We start from the raw sequence: 24,312 nt of genomic DNA, 5'->3' as shown, positions 1-24,312 counted from the left end.
ATCTCTCTCCTGAATTTGATCAATGACAATATTCTCTCTTTAACTATTTTTTTCAAAGACAAAAGCCTGCTGGTAGGTGAGGACAGAAAGGATAGAGAAAGAGTCAGGTCTGATGATGATATGGCCATTGACATCACCTTTACCAGTTTGGACCAAGAAATAAAGAAAGTATAGGAGCAGAAGGCCGAGGAGCACCAAAAGATTACAAGGCTGCCCAGAACATGCAGGGCTTCGAGAAGAAGAATGAAGAGTAGCCCTCTTGTTCTATCTTTTTGTGTTTTTGTTTTTTCTCTTTTGGCTTTTCATTTTGGCTTTTGCTTAGTTATGTTAAAGATAGTTTGATGTGGCCGTTTTGTTGGCCTTTGTTGTTTGCTAGGCCTTGTGCTTATTATCAGCCAATAGACTCATTTTTTTTGGTTGGGCTTATTTGCTTATTATCAACCTTGGTTTGTAGCTACTTCTGGGTTTCAGGGTCCCTATAAAACCTATTTATCTTATCAAAAAATTAGAGGATAATATAGGAAATATGAAGATAATGAGAGTTACCAATAGTTAATCATAGTTGGATAATGTTTATTATTATGTAATAATCATAACCAGTCATACATATTATACCAATATTCCCCCTTTAATACCTTGACCTTATCATCATAAAACTCACCTTGTCCTAGGAACCCCCCCTTATGGGTAATAGAAAATGAATAAAAATATTGATTACATAATATGAATATAGGTATTGAGAAACTATGCCATGGAAGAAAAAAAAAATCAAGTGGATTGCCACATCTCCAAAATATCATAAAGGTGACGCCTCAAGATGAATCATTGATCTCTCATTCAATATCATCAAATCATAGACTTTTAATTATTCTTGACCAAATAATTCACAGTAAAATCCTCACACAGAAAGCTCCATCATGGTCTCCCTAACCTCATTAGTGTGCCAATTTTTTTAATATCATAATCTACTATTCTCTAGAAAATCATTCACACTCAATCTCTTTGTTGAAGCCCAAACTTATATCCAAATATAATATATTCATAAGACATACATTTTTCAAATAATTCAACATCAACAAAGAAAGAAAAGATGGAAAACAAATCTCAATAAAGAATTATGTCTCAAAGAGAGAAGCTAACTTGATATGGTTGGAATTTATCTATCCTCTAGTGTTATCAGCCTCCAATCCAATTTTTTCAACCTCAAATTTATCCCTATTACTAGATGAAGTGATGTAGTGTCAAATAACCCAATAAAAGAAAATCATAGGACTCTTCCCTTAAATAACCTTAGTGACAATATTAAATTAGGTCTAAATAAAAAATATAATAATTTCTTGATATTTATCAATATTTAAAACTTTAATTTGAACTAAGAAATATCCTTGTCCATTTTATGAAGTATAGATGTGTTAATATTAAGATTTTACAATTCAATTTTCATATATAGTATCTCCCCAATCCATATTATATTTAAAAACATGACTAATTGTTGAAGATGTTTTAAAAGTTTCTCCTTAAGTATTGAAGGATATTCAATTCCATATGCAGTATTAGGACCTTTCAAATGTCACATTGATATATTCCCACTATTACCAAAGATGTAAAATAAATGATACCTTCCATGTTTTCCCTAGCTAAAATATTCAGGCATTTCCAAGAAGGGTTTACCAATTCATGAACAATATCACCTCACTCCTTGGTAAATTGACTAACTCCAAAGGATAAGTCTAGAATATATGAAGCCTTGTAAGGAGTGGAAAAAAGATTGAGAGTCACCTTCCTATGAAATGAATCCTCATAATTATTTCTCATGCCCATATATTGGCATTCTTGACTCGAGAGAAGTGACCAATCTAATGCATTAATAAAGCTTGCAAGTGAAAAATGAGTCATGTGAGGGAACACTATTATTATATTATAAGTTTTGAATTAACAAGTATAGAAAAATATTTTTAATGATGTCCTTGATATTATATATAAAATGTCTCAAATGAAATAAAATATTTTTTTGTTACCCACATAAATAGTCTCCATGAATGACTTGCGGTCTTATATATAGTTCTCCATGGTAACCTTATATAATATTGTTTTAGTTCACCATTTGTTGGTCAACCAATTCTCTTATTGTAGCTTGTATGTTTTCATTTTTTCTCCATTTTTGAAAAGTTATTTTTATATGGAGCCTAATTGATATCAAAGGTTTTGTCTTCTCTACTTTTATTTGCTTAGTTTGGGTTTTGGTCAGCATCCCTTATAGGGTCAAGATTCTTTGTTTAGTGGATGTAGCATCAAATTGGGTGAACCATGTTAAATTTTGGTATCCTCTTGTTGAATTTTTGTGTATTTTTTATTCCTCTACTCTATTCATTAAATTTTCATTTAACTATTAGATATTTTATGTGATAATATTTGATGACAAAGGGAAAAAATTGACTTTTTATCTACATCAGTGAATAAAAAAGGTAGCCTATATCTAAAAATTTCTAGGCTATTCTCCTAAATAGATTCAAAATTGTTTACGGAACTAGGATTTTCTTTAAAGAAAAAAAATATGATTCTTGATTTTGTTTCTAATATTCTTGAGATAACTTGTAACGTAGCTTTCATATCATTAACAAGTTAAATGATAATATTAGTCTCAATATTTGTGTCATCAAAGGATACACTATCACTCAAAATTTGATGTTTTTGATTAGAGGAGAAGAAAAAAATTTAAAGGGACGTGAAAACCCTTACAAAAATATTTTAAAAGGGATCAAGAACCCCAAAAAGATGAAACTCTAGTGTCAAGTAAATAAAAAAGGTGTAGCAACCTAAAATAGATAAACACACAATAACCAAGAAAGATAAGATAGTAGAAGAGCTAACTTCCAAAGAGAAGACAACATCCAACGTTGGCCTCACTATAAGAAACAATTCTCTACACAAGAGGGATCATTGGAATTTTCAGGTTCCTAAAACCATAACTTAGAATGATCATGGATCATTGAGACATTATAAAAAGTTATGAGAGTCCCACAAACAGGTTATGTCAAAAGAACTAGACTGCCACTTGGAGATAGAACATCCTAAAACTTTCCAACAAAAAAAAAATTAAAATAAACATCCTACAAAATGGGTCCTTCAAAAATATCAGCATCCATTTGGTTAAAAAAAAAAGAGCTTAAATAGGCTCCAAACTAGAGAGTATAAATAGAAGAGGAGTAAAGATCAGAACTCTTGATCAATGAAACCTTTCAACTATCTAGAAGGTAGATGGTTCTATCATTAAAGGATGGATGAGGAGAGAAAAGAATAACCTAAGAAAAATCAAGATCTCGCTCAACCTCCATCAAATACAATATGCTAAAATAAATAGGATTAAAATCACCAACATAGAACTTAGGTTAGTAAGAAATACCCAAAACCAAGTCAAGGTCAAGAATGACACCCCAAACTAGCACATAGGTAGTCACAAGATATTGTTTAGAAAAAATAATACAATGCTAGCCTCCAAACCAAGGAAGAGGGAAACCACCAATAGCTAACAACCACCACATTCCTTGTGTAGCAAGCCTTGTAGGATATAAGAGGGGTCTCCAAACCACACCTTTGGGTTATACCATGGGACCCAAAAGATGAATCCATAACTACCTCAAAATAATGAAAAGGAATTTACTTCTAAGATACTCAAAAGCATCTTTAGGTAGTGCTTTTGTGAAGATGTCAGCAATATGTTCCTTTGAACTAACATATTCCATCTTCACTTGTTTGTCTTCCACCAATTCTCTTACATAGTGATACTTGATTGCAATGTGTTTAGTTTTGGCATGCATCATAGGGTTCTTTGATATGTTGATAACACTTTTATTATCACAATAAAGTATCATAGTCTCATTCACCTCTTCCTTCATACCTTGCAAAAAATGTTTGATACATACAATATTGGTGCTTGATTAATAGTAGCTACAACATATTTAGCTTCTGAAGTAGACTGTGAGGTACAACTTTTCTTTTTACTGGTCCACGTAATCAATCTTTTTCCCAAGAAAAGTGCTTGTCCATTGGTGCTTTTTCTATCGTCAATATTAGCTCCCCAATTTGCATCAGTGTAGGCTCTTAGCTCAAACTTTTCAATCCTCTTTTAGTACAATCCAAAGTCATCAGTTCCTTTTAGATACCTTAGTATTCTCTATTTCCATTAGATGATTTTCTCTTAGATTTGCAAAAAATCTTGCCACTATTCCAATAGCTAATGCAATGTCTGGTATACTATGTACAACATATTGCAACTTCCCAATCATTGATATATACATTGTCTAATTCACTTCAATTGCTCATCATTCTTTGATAACTTATGTACTATTTCCATTGGTGTGCTAACTGGTTTTGAGTCCAACAGTCCAAATGTCTTGAGTATCTCCTTGATGTATTTTGATTGGGTCAGAAATATGCCATGCTTTAATTGATGTACTTGTAATACAACAAAGAATTTGATTTTTCCAAACATTGACATCTCAAACTCATGCTCCATTTGATTAGAAAAATATTTGCATAGAGTGTCTTTTCCTCCAAATATTATATCATCAACAAAAATTTCTGATATCAAAATATATTTACCTTTTTTAGCTTTGATATATAGGTTTTTGTTGTCATCTGTTCTCTCTAATCCAATCTTCACAAGATATTTGTCCAGTCTCTCATACCATGCTCTACGTGCTTGCTTCAAACCATAAAGTTCTTTGTGCAGTTTGCAAACAATGTCCTTGTTCTTGTCATCAATAGATCCTTCTAGTTGTTCAATGTAGACTTCCTCTTCCAGTATACCATTCAGAAAAGTAGACTTCACATCCATTTGGTAGACTTTGAAACCTTTGTAAGAAACATATGTAAGTAATGTTCTTACTCCTTCCATCCTTGAAACAAGGGAAAATGTTTCCTCATAATCCAATCCTTCTTCTTGTGCATAGCCTTTACAAACTAGTCTGGCCTTGTTCCTAGTTATCTCACCATTCTCATCAAGTTTGTTTCTAAACACCCATTTGGTACCACTTACATTCTTATCAGTTAGTCTAGGAACTAGGGTCCAAGTTTTTTTCTTCTCAATTTGATCTATCTCCTCTTCCATAGCTTTATACCAATCATCATCTTGTAGTGCATCTTTCACTATTTTAGGTTCAACCTTGCTTAGTAGACATGATTCATTTCTTAGTTTGTTTCTTGTTATTGGTGTTGCATCCTTGTCACCAATGATTTGATCTATAAGGTGATGTCTTAGATTGTAAATTATTAATGCATTCCTTTTTATTATAGGTTTTATTTTCTCTATTGGGCACTTAGTCTTGACTTGTCTCTATGGCTTGTGTAAGATGTCTTCTTCAACTTGGTAGAAGAATTCTCTTCCCAAATGTTTTATATTCTTTCCTGATGATCTGACTATTTATTTAAAGATTTGCAAGCTCCCACATCCATGCTAAAAACTCATCTCTTTAAACTTGATGTGTCTCCTAATCATATTTTTTTGGCTAATCATACTAATGCTCAAAATTTTAGTCACCTTCAATTTTTGAATCTCAAACTCTTGAAAATTTTATTTCATCTTCTCACTATATCCTTTACATGATATAGTCGACCTTTATAGAGGCCTTTTTCATATGGTATTTCTTTCCTCTCTTGTTTAATGATACATCTTTGGATGGTTGATCTTAGACTAAAGTTCATAGAAGGAAGAAAATTCATCCTATGTTGGACGAGCTTTTTGCATCTCACAAATCTTTGAATTTGAAGTTGCATAGATTGTAATCAATCTCTCCTTTAACTTGATTTGTGAATTTTTTATTAACTTGTTTACTACACCTCATATTTCTTTTTTAAATTTTTGAAATAAGATCACTAGATCCCTATTAAAATCTAAAACTTTATTATTTAAAAAAAAAAATTCCTTCTAGATTCAATTGTGTAAATATTTGATCAAGCTTTTTGATCTATCATAATAATGAAGAGGAAGCATTAGACATAAATACAGAACACAAAAATACATTGACCAAAAGCGATTCTCATTTAAAATTGTATTATATATTATTATTTGGATTGAAACATTGATTTTATCTACTACACAATGCATAATTGCATAAGATATGTATTAGATTTGACCTTGTTTGAAAAAGAGATGGTACATGCAATAACAATTTTTTTACTTTTCATTTATTTAAATATTCAAATAATTTAATCACATTATCATCTATTTAAGATATATATGTTATACATGAATTGTAAAATATATTTCCAAAGAATAATATTTGATAAATTATAATTATAATTTTATGTGTGTGTGTGTGTGTGTGTGTGTGTGTGTGTGTGTGTGTGTGTGTGTGTGTGTGTGTGTGTGTGTCAATTGAATGATAATATAATTATATTGTTTCTATATTTAATTGCATTAGTGTTTAATTTTAAATATTTTATTATGTATTATAATAGTACATAATTAAGTATTCTATTACATTTTAAATCTTTAAAATACATTGATATACAAATAGGTAGTTGTCATGTTGTAAGATTTTTGTTTTGATAGAAGGGGGCTTTATTTTTGCAAGTATTAATCTTATTTTTAAATTATTATTTTGAAAGTTATTTTATTTTTATTAATTGTGTTTATTTTATTTTTTGAACTTTTATTTTGTTAATTTTTTCTCATTGTTTGTTATTGTTATCAGTATTTACTTTTTTCTTTTTATGTTTTCCTTTCACGTGCCTCTTTCTTTTTTGTTTTATTTCTCATTTTTAATGATTGTTTAGTTATAAGGTTTTCTTGCTTTTTTTTGCTTCCTTTTTATTTTGAACCTTTCCTCCTCCTATTTTCTTGATTTTTCATGCACTTGTTTTTCTTTTCTAATTTTTAGTGTTATTCCTCTCATTTGTCTTAGTCAACTTTTACTCTTTGTTCTTTTCTCACTTTGTGTCCCTGTGACTTACATCTTCTCACCTTTCTTTATATCCTATTATAGTTGCAATAAAACCATCTTTCATTATCTTTGTGCTCTCTTTCTCATCCTAATGATAGATCACAAAGTGTGACCCAAAATGTTTATACAAAAATTTATACATAATCAAATATAGAAACATGAGCAATTAATTCATAGATTGTGGAAATTTGATGAGATTAATATAAGCCTATGATATTATTAGATGTTAGTATAAAAGAGTAATTATTATGTATTTATTTATATTTGTTTGTGTGACTAATTATTAGTGATGAAATTTTAGTCATTTATTTGATCATTTATACTTGTGAATTATTTTAAAAGAGTATAATTTGATTAGTTTTAGTCATGTGACTAATTATTTTAGTCACATATTCATTTATTTGCCAAAATTCTACAAGTGCACCCATTTTTGACTTATTTCTAATATCCAAAACATTTATGAGTGTTAAAATATTAAATAAGTTAATAATAAGAAAGTGTTTACTTTCAAGTTGTTATCATATGTAAAAATCAAACATTGTGATTTTCTTTGTATATTATACAAAAACTATGTTGTATGTTAGTTTTGTATCAATTTCTTAACTTTTGATATACATGTCCATTACTCAATAAAAAAACTCATTCTAAATAGAATTGTAATGCCACGTACTTATGAATGCACTTAACATGCATGTTGAAATTACATAGAACTAGAAGCTCATATCCAAAAGACTATTTAAGAAATCTTATCTTTAGCAGACAAACAGTGAGAAAATTGCTCCTTCAAAGGACTCATATCACCTTTCCTTATATAGATGTCAAGAAATGTTGGATCTTGAATATATAAAAAGGAGAAAAAGATTATTGGAACTGATTTCGTTAAGAAGGGTCCAAAATGACTTTTGAGTTTCTTATTGATTGAAATTTTGTATTGTAGAACTTACAAAATTAATTGACTAGTAATAATTATACAAAAATAAATTAAGAGTAGAAACAATAATGCAATCAAAAATTAGAATCCTTCTAGATCACCTGGCCTAATTAAATCTACATCTATTTTAAGATTTTGAAAGGGCTCATCTTTATATGAGTCATATTTAGCTAGATTATGTTAAACTTACAATGAAAAGGAATGATCTTTTTACAACATTTCGTTATTTTGAAAAGTCCTAAAAGTAGTGCATGCAGCAATAACTCCTCCAAAGAAAACTACGAGCATGTGCAAGCCAAGTAGCTATAGTCTAAGCAATGTACATAATAAGATAATAGAAGAGATTATGAATCCCTTGGCAAAAAAAATTATCCACAATAGTCACAATGAAAAGAGAAGTAGCATGAATAAATTTGTATCGATTTCAAAGTCCACATGCTTTCATTACAACCCATCAATAGCTAGAGCCAAAGACATCAATAGGTATGTGGAACCATTAAGTATTGGGCAATGGATAAAGAGACAACTTAATGAAAATATAACACGTATTACAATGACTTTCCATGGGTCCCTTGCCCTTTTTGTTGCAAATATTTTGATGAGAAAAATTAAAAGACAACTAAGAAAGAGGAGTTGTTCTAACGAGAAAATGGAAGTTCTAAACTTGAAAAAAAAAATTAATAGGGAATAATTAAATTGCCATTATTTTTTTAATTTTTCATGATTTCCTAAGGAATATGTATTGCCAAAATAAATGCTTGAAAATATTAGCTCTTTCCTTAGAAGTCACAAACTAAAAATTACTATAATGAGTGATGATAATTACTCTTTTGATATTATCTAATTATTTGAAAAAAAAGATATATTGTATATCCTTTTTAATATTTTATGTGAACATATGATATCTATTAAAATCCACAATTTTTACTTATGAATTTGGAACTTATTAATGTTTTCATGGAGGATGACTAGTTTGATGAAGATGCAAATGATGAGGATTTGTTCATAGAGGATAGTTAATATTCACTAAGGTGATAACAACCTTCTCCAACTACAAATAATCAAAAAATGATTTAGAGAGTGATGATAACAAGTCTTTGAAAGTTCAAATATTATATTTGAGTATTTTTTTGTTTATGAAAAGTAAAAAAGTAAACCTATTTATTCATTTTTTAATAACTACATAAGTAGTAGATTACTTTATTAAATAATATAAATTATTTTTCAAAACAATAGTGGAAAATGGGAATGGGTATTAAATAGAATTAGGGAGTGATTTTTGGATGCAATATTGATGGCAAGGAATAATTTTGTATAGTTCAATGATCTATATTAGTTTTAGTTTATAAATATTTTAGTATTACTTTATTTTATTTTATTTTATTTATATATCTTTTGTTTCATATTTTTAATTAGATTAAATTGAACATTTACATTTGAATTATTTTATTTTATCATTTTATAGAAAATGTATAGTGGAAATTTGATTTTAATTTCTTAAAGAAGAAGAATGGATATTTGAAATCTTGTTGGACATTTCACCTATGTTCTTAACATCATTTTTCATTATATGAGTGACTTTATTCTTACATTCTTTAATGCACGTGTCTAATAGGAAGAAATGGTTCTGATACTAAATTGTAAGTAAAGAATATATTGATGGTGATTATTAATGAATGACTTGATTAATAAATGACTTGATTTATATAAGATACAAGATAACACAACTTATGTGTGAAAATTAACACGATTGCAGTCACTAATTATTAATCTCCTATCTTAAATGATTATTAAACTACTAGAAATAAATTCTTAACTAATATTGAAAAGTAATACAATTGCAACTTCACCAATAAAAATATGGAAATAAATTCACAACACAATGAACACAATATTTTTGAACAAATGGTCCCTGGAAAAACCCCTAAGGGAAAACTAGTTCTATAGATGAGGAATTATATTAAACTTCAGCAAATCAAGAGATACAAAATTCCTTGCCCCTCACTAGTAGAAATTTGACAACCTCCTAATTTCTCCCCCTGATATTCCCCACTACTATTCCCACACTAACATTGTACCCTTGCTAACACTACAAGATAGTTTGCTATCACTGCAAAATGCTTCTCCAAAAAAAACTTGTCTTTCTAAATGACCCAATGACCCCTTTTTATACTACTCTGTTGAAAATCCAATGGCTGAAATTAAATCAAACCAATGGTTGAGATTAAGACAACTCAACAGCCAATAGTAGAATTGGTTGCAAGGTTTCCAAAAGGGAATCACTAAATTAGTAAATAATTATCCTTGGAACAACCATTTACTAATTCTCGGCAAGTGGACAATCAATTGTCCAAACTACCCATAACTAATGTTGCTATATATAGATAAGGACAAACAGTTCTCCAAGCTACCCGTAAATACTACTGCTATTTTTGGGTCAAAAATAATAGTTTTCCAATTAACAATAATTAACACTTCCTTTTAGCAAGGAAGTTATTTTGCATGACACCCATCTTATCTCTGAAGAAGATAAATTTGGCAATTCCCAAAACCTTTGTCAGAATGTCTACTACCTACTCATCTGTAGGTATGTATTGTAGCTAAACAATACCTTGTTGTACACAATCCTTAATGAAGTGATACCTAATATCTATATGTATAGACCTATCATGAAACACTAGATTCTCAGACAACTTGATGCAACTTTGATTTTCACAATGTATCACAGTAGTCTCAATCTTCTAACCAAACAAGGCTACTAACAACTTTTGAAGCCATATAGCTTCACATGTTGCTATTCTAGCTGCTATGTATTCTGCTTCTACTATACTCAAAGCCACATACTTCTGCTTCCTACTGAACCAAGATACAACTCCTGATCCGAAACTGAAACAACACCCTGAAGTGCTCCTTTTGTCTATTGTACTTCTTGCCCAATCTACATCAGTATAGTCTATCAACTTGATACCTTCACCTCATACATATCTAATCCCATACTCAAGTGTACCATGCAAGTAACACAATACATGCTTGGTCGTTGTCTAATGCATTCTCTTTGGTTCTAACATGAACTAACTAAGAGAGTTTACTGCAAATGTTATATTTGGCCTAGTCTTGACCAATACATAAGTGAACCAATCAACTATCTATATAAGGTGGGATCTACATCCTTCTCCTTAGTTGTATCTACCTTCCTCCAATTCCTGATAATGGGTGTAGACATGGCTTTGTAATCATCCATCCCAAATCCCTTCAAGATTTCAATGCAATATTTCCCTGACCAAGGAAAATCTCTCCATCAGTCTACCACACCTCCATGCCTAGAAAGTAGTACATAAGTTCCAAATCCTTCATCTCAAGCTCTTCAGCAAGATCCCTCTTGAAATACTCTATGAGCCCTAATAAACTTGTAAGAAACAATTCATCCACATAAAGAACAAGAACGAGAATCTTACCCCCAACCACCAAGTAGTAGAGGTTAGCATCCGCTTTACTCTTCACAGGGCCCATTCTCTACAAGTATGTATCAATGCACTCATACCATGCTTTAGGAGCCTACTTGAGTCTGTACAAGGCTTTCTTTAATCTACACACGTGGGTCTCTTTGTTGTGTGCTACAAAACCTTCTAGTTGCTCTATGTATACCTCCTCCTTTAACTCACCATTAAGAAATGTTGTCTTGACATCCATTTGATGGATCTTCCATCCCATTTGTGCTGCAAATGAGATCATAGCTCTTATAGAAGTATACCTATCAACTAGAGAAAATGTCTCCTCATAGTCTATTCCCTCCTTCTGAGAGAACCCCTTGGCCACAAACCTCACCTTGTATTTCTCGATGCTACCATATGCACCATGCTTTATCTTTTAGATCTAGCATGATCCAACTACTACTCTATCTGCTAGTCTAGGAACTACCTCCCACACATCATTCTGTATTATTGAGGAATACACCTCAACCATAGCATCTTTCCATACTTGATGCTCTATAGCCTCTTGATAGGTAGAAGGCTCACTATCTACCAATAGACTAACTAATGCCACACAATCATTGAGTCTGGTTGGTTGTCTCCACTATCTAGTACTCTTCCTAGGAGCTCCCACAAACTTCTAAGTATCTCTTTATGTATTTGGAATCTCATGGTTCCTACTGTTAACTATAGAGGATGAAATTTCAAACTCTAAATCCTTTAGATACATTTTCTATTGCACCTATTGCTCCATACTTTATGAATCTTCACTACCAGAGCCTACACTTGTACTAGTAATTATACTTGAGCTTTGTTGCCCTTGGAGCTTCTGTTGGTTGCTCACTCTGATCATTTGAAGGAATATCTGTAGATCTCCTGAATTCCTTGTCCTCCATGAACTTGACATCATGTTTGGCAATAATTCTTTTAGTCCTTGGAATGAAAATCATATATGCCTTTGAGGTCTCACTGTACCCAACAAAGTACCCCCTCTCTGTAGTTTGATCTAACTTCGTACATGCATCTCTAGGAATATGACAATATGTCAAACCCCCAAATATCCTAAATTGACCAACATCAAGCTTCTTCCCTGTGAAAGCCTCCTTTAGTGTCATCTTCCCTAGCACCCTTTGTGGAACTCTATTTTGAATGTAGACTATTGTACTATATGCCTCTACCCATAAGTAACGAGGCATATATTGGTCATGTAGCATAGCCCTTGTTGCCTCCGATATAGAATGGTTCTTCCTCTCAACAAGTCCATTCTGTTGTGGATTGTAAGGAACAATCCATTCTCTCTTGATTCCTTCTCTGGTACATAACTCTTGGAAGACATTCCCTTTGTACTCACCTCCATTTTTTGATTGAAGAACCTTTATCTTCCTTCTTATTGAATTCTCCACAAGAGCCTTGAACTCTTGGAATCAACTAAAATCCTCATCCTTGGTCTTCAAGAAGTATATCCAGGTCTTCCTAGAGAAATCATCAATAAAAGTAACATAGTACTCATATCCTTTGAGAGATTTCATTGACATCGGTCCACAAACATCTGAATGTACTAGATCAAGAACACCCTTGGATTTGGTGTCACTCCTTGTAAAAGATGCTTTTGCAAACTTCCCCAACACATGTCCCTTACATACATCATCATTGGTTGTACTCATTTTTGGCACACCTGTCACTATCTCATGAAGCAATTTAAGTGCTCCATGATGAGAATGGCTCATCTTCCTATGTTATAGCTCTCCACGATCTCTAGGATTATTGCTGCTTATGAGTGCCTTAGGAGTATCAAACTGCAACCTATAAAGGCAACCATTCCTAACTCTAATAGTTATGGGTGATTTCCAATCCTTGTGTTTAATCAACACATTTTTCCCTCTAAAGAGTAAATTATATACCCTATCCTAACGAACAAATATAGAAATCAAATTCATACCTAAGCCTAGCACATGCAACACATCATGAAGTAGAATTATCTTTCCATTCTCCCTCTAAAATAAAATAGTCCCTTTCCCAATTGGGTTGAGTTTGGACAAGTTTCCCATAGATAATTAAATGTTGGTTTCCTCCTCCTTGTAATTGGAGAAGTACTCTCTAACTCCTATCATATGAAATGATGTCTCGCTGTCTATATACCAAACACACTGTGAGGTTGAGCTAACCATACAAGCTATGAGTGTAAACTCATCTTCTACTCTACTGGAGAGTTCTTCTAAACTTGTTGAAGCTTCCACCTACTTCTTACCCTTCTTCCTCTCTAGGAAATCACTAACATAGTGGCCAAACTCATGACATCCAAAGCACTTGACCTTAGAAAGGTCCTTCTTCTTCTCACTTTGTGAATTCGATCCTTTGCTAGATCCCTTCTTTTCTTTCGCTTTACTTGCTAGGGCAATGTTTTCATGTTCCACCTCACTTTTTTGACTCTTGTTGGCCCCATTGATGAGACTTAGTCTAAACTCCTCCTGAGTGAAATCAATCCATAGTCCATTCCAACTCAATAAAGTATCTCATCCACTAACAACTTGAACAAAGACACTCCATTGTTTAGAAAACCCATTCAAGGCTATTCTCACTAGCTCATCATCATTGAGACTATCTCCAACAACTACTAACTCATCCTTGACAAGTCCAAGCCTGGTGAAGTAACATGTAACGTCTTCTCCCTAGTTCATTTAGGTATTCTTTAGCTTCTATCTGAGAATCATCTTCCTATTGGTGGTAGCATTCTAGTACAGATTTAGAATGGTATCCCACATCTTATTCATTGTATCTAGCTCTATGATATGTGGAACAATATGATCCTTGACACCATCAAGGATAATCCTCCTTGCCTTGGCATCATCCTTCTTATGTGTTGCAAGCTTTGTTGCATCTATTGGTATAGGTACAAAATTAGTAGCATGATCCTTGATACCATTCTCTTCTAACAATTAAAAAAATTATGGCCCTCTAGACACAAAAATTCGAGGCACCAGCCAATCTGCCTTGATCTCCCAAACTAGCTGAAGCCATCTCAAGGGATTAAAGCAATAATAAATCTAAAGAGATCAAAATTTATTTCCTAGGGAAAAATTGTTCTACCCTCAACACTGCTCCGATACCATGTAAAAATTAACACTGTTCCAATCATAATTATTAATCTCCTATCATAAAAAATTATTAAACTACTGGAAATAAATTCTCAACTAATATCAAAAAAATAAACAACTACAACTTCACCAATAAAAATACAGAAAGAAATTCACAACACAATGAACACAATATTTTTAGACAAATTGTCCCTAGAAAACCCCTAAGGGAAAACCAATTCTACGGATGAGGAATTATATTATTCTTCAGCAAATTAAGAGATACAAAATTCCCTGCCTCTCACTAGCTAACATTGTTATTCCCATGCTAACATTGTGCCCTTGCTAACACTGCAAGACAATTTTTTATCACTACAAAATGCTTCTCCAAAAAGAACATGTCTTTCCAAATGACCCAATGACCCCTTTTTATACTACTCTACTGGAAAACCAATGACCAAGATTAAATCAAACCAACTGCTAAGATTAAGACAACTCAACAGCCAATAATAGAATTGGTTGCAAGGTGTCTGAAAGGGAATCACTAAATTAGTAAAAAATTATCCTTGCAACAACTATTTACTAATTCTCAGAAAATGCACAAATAGCTATCCAAACTACCCATAACTAATGGTACTATATATAGATAAGGATGAATAGCTATCCAAGCTACCCATAAATACTACTGCTATTTCTGGGTCAGAAATAACAATTGTCCAACTAACAATAATTAACATTATGGAACTATGTAACTACCTTAACTAAACAAAATTGAACATTGATAAAAATATATGTTGCAATCCCTAAGTTAAAATTAGAGAATATTTTAATTAGGTTCTTCTAAGGACTTGATTGTTGAGATATACTAGGTAAGCTTCTAAGTCATTGAATAGATAAATGGAATTATACGCCATAGAAATAATAGATGGTTGTAATGTTTCATTGAATGTTTATTTCTCATAATCATTGTAAGATTGTTTTGACACAATAATTATCAATGTGAATATTTGGATCAAGGTACTAGTATTCTAATTATTTACTTATATAAGCTACAATTGATTATTCATAGGTTTTTTGGATCTAATGAATCATGTTGAATGGTAGTCCCCATATAGTCATGAGAAAATTTAGGATATCCCATTATTATCAATATAGGGTAATGAAATGATGATTGCATAGTGAAATGATGTCCATATTATTGTTAATTCCCCCTTCCCTAGTTTTTAAAGTGTTATTTATAACATGAAGTGTAAAATGAATAAGTTGTCCTTTGGACCTTAATAATAAATAGAGATAAAATAGTTTGCAAATTTCTATTCATTACCACTTGAGAAATAAATTATGGTTTGGAGAAAATGAACAAAAACCATAAAAGTTCATAAGATTTCATAACTATGTATGTCATCTATTAGAACTTCGACTCTAATTCAAGAGAAGTAAGGATTAAGCAATGTTATAAAAAAATTTAAATAATGAAAATTTGGTTATGATCATATAATATATCATATACACACTGAGGAAATCCTTGGTATATAGTTGTTAGGGTGAGAAACAAGAAAAATTAAGATAATTGCATGTAATGTTTTAAACATATAGTTTGAGAAACCAAAATAAAATTTCATGGACAAAATTAACATGCTAATATTCTAATTATACACTTATATAAGCTACAATTGATCATTGATAGGATTTTTTCGATATAACGAATTGTGTTGAATGGTAGTCCTCATATAGTATGTGAGAGAATTTAGGATATCCCATTATTATCAATTTAGGGTAATGAAATGATGATTGCATAGTGAAATGATGTCAATATTATTGTTAATTTCTCATTCCCTAGTTTGTTCAGTGTTATTTATTACATGAAGTGTAAAATGAATAACTTGTCCTATAGACCTTAATAATAAATATAGATAAAATATTAAGTGTAAAATGAATAACTTGTCCTTTGGACCTTAATAATATATATAGATAAAATATTTTGCAACTTACTATTCATTACCAAATGAGAAATAGATTATGGTTTGGAGAAAATGAACAAAAACAATAAAAGTTCATAAGATTCTAGAACTATGTATGTCATCTATTAAAACTTCCACTCTACTTCTAGAGAAGTAAGGATTAAGCAACATTATTAAAAACTTAAATGATGCAAAATTGACAAAGATAACTTTAAGAAACCCTCTTTAGAAAAAAGTATAAAATTTTGGCAAATCGAACATTAGTTCAGGGGGGGAAAAACTAATTTCTATTGGCAAATTTTTATTTTTAAGTTGGAATTTTTTTAATTTTATTGGCTATTATTTTTCAATCATATGAAAGTTCTATAAAATCCTTGTGAATCTTTCATTATTGATGAAAATCATGGGAAAAAAATACACAAACAATGATTTTATTATTATTATTATTATTATAATATGGAGCCTAATTAATTATCAAACTTTAAGGTTAAATTTAGCCCACTATTATCATTACAATTTTCCTTCAAATTATTGAATGATAGTTTGGGGGAAACACCTCTATTATTTTTAACCATTTGATGATCGTAGAACAATGGCCTTTCTATTTCAAGTCAAACTTTTAAAAGGATACCAAGTTTTAAAGAAAGTTCCCAATGTAAAGACATGCGTCCCCCAATCAAATCTATTTCGTAGAAAAGTGAAAAAGGATAAAAAGTTTCAAGAAAAGTCTTCTGAATAGAGAAACATGTCAAATATACATACTTAATCTGTAGTGTAACTTAAATGTTTTCCAAATGTTGGTGAATATGACCATCAATTAAGATAAGCATTGAAAATTATGCGAATATATATAAATTACTACATAGAAAAATTAGATTCCATAGGCGAAGTCATCACTAAAATGTAAATATTTTTGTACTATTATTAGCAATTAGCGTTAGCTTGGGACCTAATTTTGGTAAAGTGCAGGCGACATGGACACCCCAAAAGTGCAAAAAAAATTTGTCAAATCTAAGGTCCCTAATGAGTGAGATTAGTCAATTGGTGAATATTAGCCACTAAAGTTATCCTTGAAAATTGGTAATGATCATATAATATATCATATGTACAATGAGACAATCCTTGGTATATAGTCGTAAGGGTGAAATCAAGAAAAAATTAAGATAGTTGCATGTAATGTTGTAATCATATAATTTGAGAAACCAAAATAAAATTTCATAGATAAAATTAATTACACTATTATGTATAATTCTTCAAATTAAACTAGATAAATAGACGATCTTATTCATACCAATACTCCTATTATGTTGAATTTGAAGAGAATGAAAAAGAATAAAAGATGCACACATCGTACCTAGTCAATGTACAAAATATTTTTATATAGATAAAACCAAAAAAAATAAGTAAGAAAGAATTCTATTTTTAAAAAAAACCTTGGGGAAAAAAGAGAAAGGACTTGTGTTCAGTACACTTATTAAGGTAAAAAGAAGATGGGCCATCTAATTTGTTCCATATAGAATATATTACACTATTGCTAGATGCTCAACAAAGAATGCATAGATGTATGTAGGAAAAAACTAGAAGCCTGAGGGGAGGTAAGTTTGAAGGCATTCTCTAAATTAGTATCCATGTAGGTACCCATGTCGGTGTCAAAAGAATAAAACATAAATATACCAAAAGCAAATTATAGCGCAATGTTGCCCTATTTTACTAATTCAGGACACATATATACATCTTTATACGTCACCACACAGTTAAGCTGGGTACGTGGCCTCCTCAACACCTTCGAAGGTTTATCATGTTGTACAATGAGACCTTGGGGCAAGGCAGGCATCCAAGGCAATGGCGATCTTGATTAGCTTTCTCTGCTTTTCTCTAGGCCTCTTGTGGGTATTACATTCGAGTTTCTCAGAGACCGAAATAGATTCCTTGAATGGGCAACAGATGTTGTTTCCAGAACACCTTCCAAGACATTCATGATCTGCCGCCCACGAGTCACGAGCTTCTACACGGCAACGGCTACCCAGCCAGTTATTTCAACTGGCTGGGTATACCATGCCCTCTCGGTCCATCTTCCTTCTGTCTCTCCTGTACTGGACCGGTTAACGTCAATTTCGAGATTTTTTTGAAACTTTAAACTTCCGTATAATACCGTGGATATTCGTGTATTTTCAGCCTATCGTTATTGAAGTGGTTTTTTTGTCCACATTGTTTTGGAATGTAGGTTGACCAAGGGTTTGGTATCCCTACAATCATAAGTGGTAACATCTTTATCCTCTTTCTAATTAAATATATGATAGGGAAAATGGAAGAATATTTTTTATATTCATTCATGAATTATTATAATTTTAATGATGGTTTAACTATGACCATTTTATATCTTGATAAAATTGCCTTATGTAGTAGGTGTTGTGGCAGAGCATGGAAGACATTAACATGCAAGATGAAGGATCATTTTCTTTGATAAGTCAAGCTCATGACAACTCATATCAATTACAAATAAGTCATCTTAGTTATGTATGAATGTAGGTATAAATAAGTCAGGCTAGCTATGTATGTATATGGATGTTATTATAAGAAATTGGCTAAATAACAAATTTAAACACTGATCTTTTAAAGATAATTTTAAAAAAAAGTCTCCTTGATAACACGTTTTAGTTTGTTGCTTAAATATTTTTTTTATCATAGTACATTTGTCCATAGTGTATGCTATAAGTTAGATGTTGTCATAAGAGACAAATGCAATGTAAATGTTCAAGTTATGTCCCAAACCAATATGCATTTATTACTATGTACTATTTTACGAGCATTCAATTGCATTCATTTTTACCATTCATATATTTATTTGAACATCTATCACATTACAATAAAGCTTCAACTTGGTACACTAAAATGAACCTAGATGCTCTCAGTCGTCTCATTATTGCCTATGTTGCTAACACATGCTATCTTCAACCCTTTTTTTTTTTTTTTCTAGAATTAGTCCTAGTAACATCCATCTCTCTCTCTCTCTCTCTCTCTCTCTCTCTCTCTCTCTCTCTCTCTCTCTCTCTCTCTCTCTCTCCTAGTACATGTTTTATTAGCATGTTGTGAAAGACCACTTATTAAAAGAGTGCAATTATTAAGTTCTTAAGAACAAAGACAAATTTGACCAAATGAGTATTCATGATACTTTTAAGTATATGTTTCCTTAGCATGTTGTAATCAACTATTTATTTGAAGTATTGGTATTAAGTTATTATGGCCAAAGAAAAATGTATCTTCTCGTAGTTAATTAGCTATCTAAGGGCATAAATATTAATGTTAAGGTGGATGCATCAATTAGAAATTGATATGTTCTAAATAATTAAGATTGGAGATGAAAGCATCCTTTATTTGTTTCTATTATAAAAATAATAAATTATTCAAGTGAATTGCAAACAAATTCTAATGATTCAATAATTAATGTTGAATCAAGAAATTGAATACCAACTTAACTCAATAATCAAAGATGTTGAAACTTGACAAACATTTTAGATTTTATTGACATTAGTTTAGAAAATGATAAATCTCTATCAATGTAATGACTCATACCTTATGCAAGTTATGTATCTATCATCAAGTTTCGACCTCTAGGCCATTTTTCCTATCCACAAATTTATTTTTCATTTTATAGATCTAGTCTACATAATGTGCACCTTTAGTATACTTTAAACTATGGTTTTATATATATATATATATATATATATAAAGAGAGAGAGAGAGAGAGAGAGAGAGAGAGAGAGAGAGAGATGTTACTAGGACTAATTCTAGAAAAAAAAAAAAAAAAAACAAGAGGGTTGAAGATAGCATGTGTTAGCAACATAGGCGATAATGAGATGCCTAAGAGCATCTAGGTTCATTTTAGTGTACCAAGTTGAAGCTTTATTGTAATGTGATAGATGTTCAAATAAATATATGAATGGTAAAAATGAATGCAATTGAATGCTCATAAAATAGTACATAGTAATAAATGCATATTGGTTTGGGACATAACTTGAACATTTACATTGCATTTGTCTCTTATGACAACATCTAACTTATAGCATACACTATGGACAAATGTACTATGATAACAAAAATATTTAAGCAACAAACTAAAACGTGTTATCAAGGAGACATTTTTTTTTAAATTATTTTTAAAAGATCAGTGTTTAAATTTGTTATTTAGCCAATTTCTTATAATAACATCCATACACATACATAGCTAGCCTGACTTATTTACACCTACATTCATACATAACTAAGATGACTTATTTGTAATTGATATGAGTTGTCATGAGCTTGACTTATCAAAGAAAATGATCCTTCATCTTGCATGTTAATGTCTTCCATGCTCTGCCACAACACCTACTACATAAGGCAATTATATCAAGATATAAAATTGTCATAGTTAAATCCACCTACTACATAAGGCAATTTTATCAAGATATAAAATGGTCATAGTTAAACCATCATTAAAATTATAATAATTCATGAATGAATATAAAAAATATTCTTCCATTTTCCCTATCATATATTTAATTAGAAAGATGATAAAGATGTTACCACTTATGATTGTAGGGATACCAAACCCTTGGTCAACCTACATTCCAAAACAACGTGGACAAAAAAACCACTTCAATCACGATAGGCTGAAAATACACGGATATCCACGGTATTATACGGAAGTTTAAAGTTTCAAAAAAATCTCGAAATTGACGTTAACCGGTCCGGTACGGGAGAGACGGAAGGAAGACGGACCGAGACGGCATGGTATACCCAGCCAGTCGAAATAACTGGCTGGGTAGCCGTTGCCCTTCTACACTGCCAATCCTGCAAACGTGGAACACAATCTCAGCACCAACTTTGTCAACTACCCAAAAGGAGAGCGCTTCAATTTCCTCCTCCACGATTTCCTCGGCAGCGGAATCTTCAATGTGGACGGCGACCTCTGGAGGATGCAGAGGAAAGCTGCAAGTTATGAGTTTAATACCAAGTCTCTCAGAAACTTCGTGGTGGAATCAGTGCAATTTGAGATTCAGAGCCGCCTGATGCCGCTCCTGTCCCAGGTAAGCCAAACGTCCGCCTCCATAGACATGCAAGATGTTTTGCACAGATTTGCATTTGATAATATATGCAAGGTTGCATTTGGTGTGGATCCTGCGTGCCTCCAATCTTCTATGCCTCGCTCGCCCTTCGCAGACGCTTTCGACGACGCGACCCACATCAGCTCTGGTCGCTTCTTTTACGTTTTCCCCTACTTGTGGAGATTCAAGCGCTTTCTCAACGTGGGCTCTGAAAGGCGGCTCAGGAAAGCCATTCGCGTGGTGGATGACTTCGCCATGGATATAATTCGTTCCAGAAGGAATGAGATGGGGAAAAAGGAAAAACAGGATCTTCTCTCCAGATTCATGGAGGCTGTTCACGTTGTGGGTAATCCAGAGCTGCAGAGGACTTTCGATGAGGAAGATTTGTTTTTAAGAGACATGGTGGTGAGTTTTATAATGGCCGGCAGAGACACGACTTCCACGGCGTACTTGACATGGTTTTTCTGGTTGATCTCTTCTCGTCCCTCCGTAAAAGAAACCATTCGCTCTGAGATTTCGAAGCTTCTCGCGGCCAGAAATGGCGGAGCAAAAGAAGGAGATTCGAAATGATGGGTTGTGTTTAGCTTTGAGGAATTGAAGGAGATGCATTATTTGCATGCGGCTCTGTGTGAATCTCTGAGGCTCTGCCCGCCTGTGCCTCTTGATACCAAAATCGCTGCAGCCGATGATGTTCTGCCCGACGGTAATGTTATCCAGAAGGGCTGGTTTGTGAGCTGCAGTATTTATTCCATGGGCAGGATGGAAAGCATCTGGGGCAGCGACTATCTGGAGTTCAAGCCGGAGAGATGGCTGAGAAATGGTAAATTTGTTGCAGAGGATCCGTACAAGTTTCCTGTGTTTCAAGCCGGGCCTCGTATTTGTCTTGGTAAGGAGATGAGCTTCATTCAGATGAAGTCGGTTGTGGCTTCCGTTCTACACAGGTTCGGTATCAAAGCGAATGTAGAGTGGACTCCCTGTAATGATAAAGCGTCTCTGAGTAATTTGTCTAATCACTGGCTTATAAGGTCTTGTTAGTTGCCTCCAGTTCAGAAAAAGGACTAATCTTCCACATCTTGTCATAACGTGAACCGCTCTCTGTGTTTGCTGGAGGTAGTATTATTGTACTCATTTGTAGCTTCATAAAGTTAAAATACATGTTTTAAAATTTACTAATTTTTTTTATAAAAATATAACTTTATTGACTGATGGCATTTTGTGTTATAGAGCTCTTTTCACGGGTTAACTATTTTAAGGATGGGATTTAGATATTTTTTATCTCTGACATTTTAGAAATAACTATTATGATTTGTAATTAAGTCGATAGGCTTATATGTGGGAGCTTTGCTCCCAATTTTTACATTTTTTGTCGGAAAATTGTCAACCTCAATCGTTAAAATTTATTTCCGGCGAATTACAACTATTTTCTGACTATTTTATTTGTTTCCGATATTTCTATCTATTTTTTTCTATTCTTGTGCCACATAAATTATAGAAATAAATTAAATTATGGAAATAAATTCATTCTATCTTTTTCGGTTTCTATTTCTGTTGGATTTGCTTCATCAAATAAATAAATTAATAATTCCTTTGTTGTTTACCTCAATCATGTTTTGGGTATAAATGCAACAACACAAGAGAAGGTGTCATAGAGAAGCATTTTTTCATATGTTCAAGGATACAACAAAAGTAATATGGGCTCTATATTCCTCAAATTTGTCAATAAGAATATCCAGGTGGAGAAGGTAACTGCTCATTTTGTTTTATATTTCTTAATTAATAGTATGTTGAAATTAATATAGAGGATTTTTTATTAAATGCAAAAGGAGAAATAGGGAAGGTGCAATATAGAGTGGTTTCAAGGTCGTTGATAGTTGTTTTCTTGCTTCAATAGATTGGTCAGATTTGGTAACCATAGTGCATGCATAAAGCTTTAAGATATGCTCTATAGTGTGTCGTTGTTGCATTCCATTAGCTTGTATATTTGAAAATATAGGATATAGTTGAGATTTTAATTTATCACAATGTAGATGATTCGTTCCAGAGAGAACACTCATTCCTCATTTCTGTTCTAGTACTTTATTATCTTTTTAGAGGCTTGCATCTTAGTTGTTTTGATCCATAGGGCGATTTATTATTTATACTTCAAAATAAGATTGTACTGTGAAGCCAATTTATGAGACAACTATAAAATATATAAGATGTTAGAGGTCTACAATTGAATTTCTAAGTAAGAAAATGGACTGCTCTAGCTTTTTAAAAATATTTGATCTAAAAACTGTGACTTTGATCCAAGATCGAGAAAAAATTAAATTTGATCTTAGAATGAAGTCATACTATTTAGATGAGATTTAAAATGGAAATGGATTAATATATGTAAGAAAGTACAATTGTTTTTAAAAATACACATTTAAAATTATTAATGTTTTTATTTTCCATTTTTTAAATTTTATAAATTAAATTTAAAAAGAATACAAATGCTTCTTAAACATGTAAAAATTATAGTAAGATTTTATTAAAAAAATTATTGAAATGTTTCTATTAATTATTTAGTAACTTAAATTTAAAAAGAAAAAGAAAATCTAAAACATATGAAAAAGTATAAAAAGTCTCTATTAAAATCTAGATTATACATAAAAGTTGTTTGTGGGTCAATAAATTTTTAATAAAAATATTTAAATATGTTTAAAAAAACTAAAAAAAATTAGCATGTATAAAATTATAGAAATATTATATTAAAATTTAGATTTTATCATTTAAACATGCACATATATATATATATATATATATATATATATATATATATATATTAATGTTGCTATTTTCTATATAGAAATTTAAATTTTTA

At 31.7% G+C, this 24,312-nt stretch overlaps 1 protein-coding gene and 1 pseudogene across 1 annotated transcript in view; both read left to right on the top strand.

Moving 5' to 3' along the window:
- LOC149534420 (cytochrome P450 94A1-like) overlaps positions 1-22,172 on the top strand; it is a 34,096-nt gene extending 11,924 nt beyond the window's left edge. The window contains exons 5-6 of the mRNA XM_089806022.1: positions 18,260-18,428; positions 21,189-22,172. Of these exons, the coding sequence (XP_089662148.1) occupies positions 18,260-18,428; positions 21,189-22,037 (1,018 nt within the window). The 3' untranslated portion in view covers positions 22,038-22,172. The remainder of the gene's footprint in view (positions 1-18,259; positions 18,429-21,188) is intronic.
- LOC149534419 (cytochrome P450 pseudogene) lies at positions 22,071-22,502 on the top strand (annotated as a pseudogene).
- Positions 22,503-24,312: the final 1,810 nt, after the last annotated feature.

This window comes from Cupressus sempervirens, chromosome 10 (genome assembly GCF_028749045.1).
Source record: "Cupressus sempervirens isolate cs-2001-9-10 chromosome 10, ASM2874904v1, whole genome shotgun sequence".
NCBI classification, from domain to species: Eukaryota; Viridiplantae; Streptophyta; class Pinopsida; order Cupressales; family Cupressaceae; genus Cupressus; species Cupressus sempervirens.
Note: the sequence above shows the minus strand (reverse complement) of the source record. Positions and strands in the feature narration are given on the sequence as shown.